The following is an 8,238-nucleotide window of genomic DNA, read 5'->3' on the forward strand; positions in this document are numbered from 1 at the left end:
CTGAATCCCTTTTTGATTGACAGTGAAATGAGCCAGTCAGCGATCTTGAAGTATAACCCTCCACCGGAGCATCTTCTGAGTTCTACATTTACTTAATGTTAAAAGATTCTCTCTCTTTTCACCAATAAGCAGCTGCAGCTGCAGAGTTTCTCCCCCAGTCACTCACACTTACAGCCTGTTGTAGGCTCATGTAGTGGCTCCAGCTTCTAACAAGCTGACACGGAGGGTAGAATTTACGTTTAAATAAATAAACAAATTTACAATGGAGGCCAGGAAAAAATAACTTCCCCTCCTTGACTGACCAGCAGCCACCACTGATGCTGACCCCTCCTCACTGTTAGGCCCCAAAAACAGCTCTGTATTCACCAGAGCTACAAGCTCAACATTACTGAAACTACACCGAACTTGCCTGTAAGAAGTGGGTCAGGGCTGGTAAAAACCCTAACTCTGGTGTTTGGACCATCTTCAGGACTGTCTCTGTCTCTGAAGAACTTGATGTAAAATCTATGAGGGCAGACTGTGGGGTTCAGAATAATAAAAACAGAAAGTGGAGTCTCAGAGTGATCCACACTGCTGCTTCATCACATCTGACTGCTGCTTGTTCCATTAGAAGGTTAGTCAGCACCATCTAGTGGTCAGATAGTAAAACTACATCATGTGAGCAGTGTGTAATCTGAGAGTGTGTTTCTGATACAGGTTAGACCAGTTCTGACGTCACTCTGAAGTTAGGCTGTGACTGTCTCTTCAGGTCAAACACAGATCAACACCAGGACCGACAAGGGACAGAGCAGCAGCTTCTTCTCTCCACACCTGAAGCTGGAAAGTGTCTGTGAGCTGAGCTGAACTCACTTCAACAGGTGAGAATCCTTCCAGAGAAACCTGTCCCTGTTTGATGATCAGGATCACTGAGCTCTCATGCTGCTGGATCACTGTTGACCTGTAGAAATGTTTCTGGGTGCTGATTGGCTGTTTGAAACATGTTGGAGAACTTGTCTGTGAGTTAAAGAGCAGTGATTTTACAAAGACTGATCTGTTTTATAGTTTGTGTCTGATGAGTAGAGTCAGCAGCAGTTAGATCATAGTCTGAGTCACATTGTCTGTGAAAAAATGCAGGGTGTGTCTGAACCGGTCTGACAGCCTGGATCAACTTAGCTCAGGGTTTTTTTTATTAACTGTTGAGACTCTGAAGTGAAGAGTGTGGATCAAAAGGTCAGAGGTCAAATATCTTCCAGCACTGAAACTGACTCTGTTTCTCTAAAGACCCTTTAACACAGTCCACACACTGGAGGATTCAAACAGAGACTCTTTGTTTGGACTGTGACAGACAATGAAACCTGTGTAACATATGTGTTTATAAAGTGTTTTTTTTTTTTTTTTTTTTAATGGGGGGGCTCCTCAGATCCTGTTTTTTCTCTAACAAGGTTTGATTCAGTCCTGAATATCTGAGTCATGTTCCTGAGAGGAAGGAGAACTACGATGAAGCTTGATGTAATGACTGAACATGTTGTTGTGTTTGTGTGAAGGTGGGGGCTCTGCTATGGATCAGAGTGAGGACAGAGAGGAGGGAGCCCCTCCCTCTAAAACCCTCCCTCTGTGTGGGGACCATGAGAGCCAGACCAGAGCTCAGAGGTGAGACCAGGATCTCTAACTGTCCATGGACCAACATCACTGCACCATCATTATTCACACTTACAGCTGTGTGTGTGTGTGTGTGTGTGTGTGTGTGTGTGTGTGTGTGTGTGTGTGTGTGTGTGTGTGTGTGTGTGTGTGTGTGTGTGTGTGTGTGTGTGTGTGTGTGTGTGTTTTGAAGCAAAAAGCATCAGAATAGACCAGACTTCCCTGGACCTGGACCTGCTCCCAGCTGTGTCTCCTTTAAGAGTGATCAGTCTAAAGATCGATTCATTAACTTCAAAGATGGCTGTCAGTCTGCTGATGAAATGTAAGAGCGTTAAAGTGAAATTATTTACTAAACTTAGAGCGTTGTTGAACTTTCTCTGTTCATGATTCTTTCAGAGATAAGGGACCTGAACCTGGACCTGGACCTGGTCCCAGCTGTGTGTCTTTAAAGAGTAATGACTCTATGGATATACGCCATGAATTTAAATCTTCAGAGCCTTGTGTTGATGAAAGGTGAGTGTTTCAAAGGTAACTTCCTGTTGTTGTGTGTGAAACATTTGATCCTAACTGTGCTTGGTGTTTTCTCTGTGAAGGTGAACATGTTTCAGTCTTTGTGTTTCTATCAGGATCCAACAGCAGTAAACAGGACTGGAGGCAGAAAGAGCTGGACTCAGCATGTCTCTTCATGTGTGTCCTGTGTTTGTAGGAGGATCCAGCAGATAGAGTCTATCACATGAACACTGTGTGTCACTCTGTTAGAAACACTCCATGATCTTCTGTTTGTTCCTCAGAGTTCAGAGATCAGAGGCTCCCATTGGTCAGTCTGCCCAGCAGCATCACACACAGCTGGACTCCATATTGATGGTGTGTAAATGTCCAAACACAGCTCCTCCTGAGCCTCAGAGCACACACTCATTGTGTTTGGAGCTTTCTGAATGCTTTCCTGATCACACTGCAAACATCATCTCTGCCTGAATTCTCTTCACACTCAGTGTTTGACTGATTGAATGAAGCCGCACATTTCTGAGCTGCTCACACTCACAGGTCAGAGGTCATGCTGGATGCTGCTCTCACACACTCAGACTTTGTCAGCAGAGTTCATTTCATAGAAACTTGATTTGTAGAAGACAGGAGCATCCACAGACTAAGAGGTGGAGCAGCTTTGTGATCCAGTCTCCATGCTGGACTCTGCAGACCAGCAGGCTTTCTGTCTGTCACACATGATCTGATCTGAGCTTCTACAAGTTCAACCTGACATTTTCTTCTCTTCCAGCTGCTCCAGGAGAACATCATCAGCTTCGTAAAGAGCCAGCTGAAGGAGATCCAGAGAGCTCTGAGTCCAGATTACCCAGAATGCTTTGAGAGTCAGAGGGAGGATGAGGATGAAGAGCAGAGGAGGAGCAGAGAGGCCTTCCTGAAGATCACTCTGCACTTCCTGAGGAGAATGAAGCAGGAGGAGCTGGCTGACTGTCTGCAGAGCAGTAAGAGGATTTGAACACATTTAACATGATGGAAAGAGGAAATGGAGACAACATGGGAGAGGTTTACATTTCAAACTCTGCTCTTACCATGACGCTCACATTTGGATCACATCTATGAGCTGTGACAAACTGTTCACAACTGATGAGCTGAAGAGATTTCAGAGAGGAGACAAATCAAATCCATCCTGATGTCTGAAAGTTGAAACTCATCAGACTGATTGTAGCTTCACATCATTCATTACATTTCTGTTTTCTACATTCAGGAGCTTCTGCTGCTGCAGAGTGCAGACGTAAAGTGAAGTCTGAGCTGAAGGAGAAGTTCCAGTGTGTGTTTGAGGGGATCGCTAAAGCAGGAAACCCAACCCTTCTGAACCAGATCTACACAGAGCTCTACATCACAGAGGGAGGGACTGGAGAGGTCAATGAGGAACATGAGGTCAGACAGATTGAAGCAGCATCCAGGACACCAGACAGAGCAGAAACTAGCATCAGACAAGAAGACATCTTTAAAGGCCCACCTGGAAGACAGGAACCAATCAGAAGAGTGCTGACAAAGGGAGTGGCTGGCATCGGGAAAACAGTCTTAACACAGAAGTTCACTCTGGACTGGGCTGAAGACAAAAGCAACCAGGACATCCAGTTCACATTTCCATTCCCTTTCAGAGAGCTGAATGTGCTGAAAGAGAGAAAGTTCAGCTTGGTGGAACTGCTTCATCACTTCTTCCCTCAAACCAAAGAAGCAGGACTCTGCAGGTTTGAAGAGTTCCAGGTCCTCTTCATCTTTGACGGTCTGGATGAGTGTCGACTTCCTCTGGACTTCCACAACAACCAGGTCCTGACTGATGGTACAGAGTCCACCTCAGTGGATGTGCTGCTGACAAACCTCATCAGGGGGAACCTGCTTCCCTCTGCTCGCCTCTGGATAACCACACGACCTGCAGCAGCCAATCAGATCCCTCCATGGTGTGTTGACATGGTGACAGAGGTCAGAGGGTTCAGTGACCCTCAGAAGGAGGAGTACTTCAGGAAGAGATCCAGAGATGAGGATCAGGCCAGCACCATCATCTCCCACATCAAGACCTCCAGAAGCCTCCACATCATGTGCCACATCCCGGTCTTCTGCTGGATCACTGCTACAGTTCTGGAGGATGTGCTGGAGACCAGAGAGGGGGGACAGCTGCCCAGGACCCTGACTCAGATGTACATCCACTTCCTGCTGGTTCAGTCCAAAGTGAAGAGCATCAAGTATGATGGAGGAGCTGAGACTGATCCTGTCTGGAGTCCAGAGAGCAGGAAGATGATTGGGTCTCTGGGAAAACTGGCTTTTGAGCAGCTGCAGAAAGGAAACCTGATCTTCTATGAATCAGACCTGACAGAGTGTGGCATCAACATCAGAGACGCCTCTTGGTACTCAGGAGTGTTCACACAGATCTTTAGAGAGGAGAGAGGACTGTACCAGGACAAGGTGTTCTGCTTCATCCATCTGAGCGTTCAGGAGTTTCTGGCTGCTCTTCACGTCCATCTGACCTTCACCAAGTCTGGACTCAACCTGATGGAACAACAACAAACAACATCCTGGTGGCCTCAAATATTCAGAGTCAAACCTGAACTGGAACGTCTCCATCAGAGTGCTGTGGACAAGGCCTTACAGAGTCCAAACGGACACCTGGACTTGTTCCTGCGCTTCCTCCTGGGTCTCTCTCTGCAGACCAATCAGAGTCTCCTGAGAGGTCTGCTGACACAGACAGGAAGTGGCTCACAGACCAATCAGAAAACAGTTGATTACATCAAGAAGAAGCTCAGTAAAAATGTGTCTGCAGAGCAAAGCATCAACCTGTTCCACTGTCTGAATGAACTGAATGATCGTTCTCTAGAGGAGCAGATCCAACGGTACCTGAGATCAGGACGTCTGTCCACAGATCGAGTGTCTCCTGCTCAGTGGTCAGCTCTGGTCTTCATCTTACTGTCCTCAGACAAAGATCTGGACCTGTTTGTCCTGAAGAAATACTCTGCTTCAGAGGAGGCTCTTCTGAGGCTGCTGCCAGTGATCAGAGCTGCAAACAAAGCTGTGTGAGTGAATGAGTGAATGAGTGAATGAGTAAATGAGTGAATGAGTGAATGAGTAAATGAGTGAGACATTAGAAACCGAATGAATTCTGTTCATGACACTGAAAACATCTGTTTGTTCTCTTTTCATGATCTCCTTCAGGCTGAGTGGATGTAACCTGTCAGAGAGAAGCTGTGAAGCTCTGTCCTCAGTCCTCAGCTCACAGTCCTCCAGGCTCAGAGACCTGGACCTGGGTAACAATGACCTGCAGGATTCAGGAGTCCAGACTCTGTGTGCTGGACTGAAGAGTCCACACTGCAAACTGGAAACTCTCAGGTCAGGGTGAAACTTAACATAAAATTTTAGTGTGAGCGAAATTAATCCATCAAGCTTCACATGACTGTACTTCCTCAAAATATTAATGATGAAAGGTCTGGAAAGTCAACACATTCAGTCAATCTTTTCTCAAGTCTGAAAAAAATCAGGCTGGTCGTTAAAATAAATTTTACTGATTATAAAGAAAGAAAAAGTACATGGCTTTCAATCTTTGTGAATTAACACATTTATTAAATGTTCATGTCTTCAAAGGTTTCATGGATGTAACCTGTCAGAGAGAAGCTGTGAAGCTCTGTCCTCAGTCCTCAGCTCACAGTCCTCCAGACTCAGAGACCTGGACCTGAGTCACAATGACCTGCAGGATTCAGGAGTCCAGACTCTGTGTGCTGGACTGAAGAGTCCACACTGCAAACTGGAAACTCTCAGGTCAGCTCTTTGGCTCATCCTGCTTGAGGTCAGAGATAAAGAAATGGTGATAATCAGTGGACTTTTTCTTATTGCCTGATTCTTTTTCTAACCTCAGACTGTCAGGATGTCTGATCACAGAGAGAGGCTGTGCTTCTCTGGCCTCAGCTCTGAGCTCCAACCCCTCACACCTGAGAGAGCTGGACCTGAGCTACAATCATCCAGGAGACTCAGGAGTGGAGCAGCTTTCTGCTGGACTTGAGGATCCACTCTGCAGACTGGACACACTGAGGTAAAAGCAGACAACAAGAGCTCAAAGACTGAATCTGTTTGATTCTTTTCAGAGCAGTGATTGGAGCTGAACCAGGAAACACACAGAGCAGCAGAAGAGCATCAAATAGAAAAACTCTGTTTCATAGAAACAGCAGCATGTCCTCACTTCTTTGATGGTTCTGTTCTCTACAGAAAAAGTCCATCTGAGCGTTCATCCACTAATAATGTGTGTGAGCAGAAAGAAGGCAGATGTTCCATGGTCAGATCATCAGGATGATTGAAAAGATGGAGAAATAGAAAGAGCTCATCTCTAGGAGACAGTGCTGTCTGATCAAATGAACAGGATCAAATATTATAGAGGTGAATTTTTCCTCCTGACTCCTAAAAAGAGCGACTACTTTAAAGAGACAGGTCAGAGGTAGAGCAGGATTTGGCCTTCCTCATTTCAAAGAGGACATGAGAAGCAGAACGTGGACTTTATTGATCCAAAGAGCAACAGGCAGCCTTTGCTTTTTGACTCTTTTTCTTCTTCTTTTTCTTCTTCTTTTCCTCCAGGAGCTCCACACTGTCAGAAAAAGTCACAGAGTGATGGAGACAGTTGGCTCAGATGAGTTTCAGCCTGTTTCTCTGTCACAGGGACAAACTGAGGATCACTGCTTCATGTTGAGCAGCAGTTAGGACTCATGTTGGACAGAAAATCACTCTGACTGTGTTTCTTCCTCCAGGGTGGACCATGGTGGACAGCAGTGGTTAAAACCTGGTCTGAAGAAGTGTAAGTATGGAATCAGTTTGACTCCTGATGAGCAAACAGCAGACTGTCAGCTAACAAAGAATGAAGCCTTCAGGTGTGTCTGATGATAAACTGCTGCTGTGTTGTGTCTTTTTCTCTCCATCAGATTTCTGTGAACTCACTCTGGACTCAAACACAGCTCACAGAGAGCTCAGACTGTCTGAAAACAACAGGAAGGTGACAAATGTGGGAGAGGATCAGTCATATCCTGATCATCCAGACAGATTTGAGTGCTGGCCTCAGCTGCTGTGTAGAGATGGTCTGACTGGGCGCTGTTACTGGGAGGTGGAGTGTAGAGGATTGGTTGATATATCAGTGAGTTACAGAGGAATCAGAAGGAAGGGAAACAGTGATGACTGTGAGTTTGGATTTAATGATCAGTCCTGGAGTCTGTTCTGCTCTATTGAAGGTTACTCTGTCTGGCACAATAACAGAGAAACAGACCTCCGTCTCTTCCCGTCCTCTGACTCTGACAGAGTAGCAGTGTATGTGGACTGTCCTGCTGGCTCTCTGTCCTTCTACAGAGTCTCCTCTGACTCACTGATCCACCTCCACACCTTCAGCTCCACCTTCACTGAACCTCTCTATCCTGGGTTTTGGTTGTCTCTGGGTTCCTCAGTGAGTGTGTGTGTTCCTCAGTGAGTGTGTGTGTTCCTCAGTGAGTGTGTGTTCCTCAGTGAGTGTGTGTGTTCCTCAGTGAGTGTGTGTTCCTCAGTGAGTGTGTGTTGTGTGTAGGAGGGAGAGTCTCCTCCTCTCTACACAAACACAAACAGCTGCTGAAGAAGAGTTTAGCCTCTGCACTAACACACACAAACTTCAGCTGATCCTTTGACTCTTTCTATCCTGTCACATCAGTCTGAATGTTATCAAAGAGCAGGACTCAGAGGAAAACTGGATCACTCAACTTTACTCATTTACATCTCTATGATGAAAAAATCATTCAGACTTTTTTCTTTGATGTATTTTAGCTTTGACTCATATATTAGACAAACTGTTTTGTTCAATCATGAATCAGAAAATCAATCTGACACAAACTGAGGATTGATTCTGTGTAATGTTGATTTCAATAAAGTTGTGCTCAGCATTTTCTCCTTAATAATCTGTCAAACTCTGTTTTAATCCCAGCTCATCACAAACCAAGTGTTTAGAAACTGACCATGATGAAGATCTGTTTCAGGCTCCTCTCAGTGACTGTTTTCATATTTCTCTTTTCTCTGCTGTTAAACTCTGATCACAGTAAGTTTGGGTGAAGTCAGGTTCACTGCAGCACGGCGTCAGGTCTGGTCTGA

The 8,238-nt window shown here is 45.5% G+C and overlaps 1 protein-coding gene across 1 annotated transcript; it reads left to right on the top strand.

The window, feature by feature from the left end:
• The first annotated feature begins 747 nt into the window (after window positions 1-747).
• LOC141790362 (NLR family CARD domain-containing protein 3-like) lies at window positions 748-7,591 on the top strand. The gene is made up of 11 exons (XM_074670186.1): window positions 748-857; window positions 1,524-1,629; window positions 1,811-1,939; window positions 2,014-2,130; window positions 2,409-2,481; window positions 2,891-3,098; window positions 3,380-5,168; window positions 5,308-5,481; window positions 6,005-6,178; window positions 6,885-6,931; window positions 7,056-7,591. Exons 2-11 carry the CDS (start codon window positions 1,538-1,540, stop codon window positions 7,589-7,591), a joined length of 3,339 nt encoding a protein of 1,112 aa, XP_074526287.1. The 5' UTR covers window positions 748-857; window positions 1,524-1,537.
• Window positions 7,592-8,238: the final 647 nt, after the last annotated feature.

Source organism: Halichoeres trimaculatus, unplaced genomic scaffold (genome assembly GCF_033239565.1).
Source record: "Halichoeres trimaculatus isolate MK-OKI-2021-1 unplaced genomic scaffold, fHalTri1.1 fHalTri1_scaffold_5, whole genome shotgun sequence".
In the NCBI taxonomy this organism is placed as follows: Eukaryota; Metazoa; Chordata; class Actinopteri; order Labriformes; family Labridae; genus Halichoeres; species Halichoeres trimaculatus.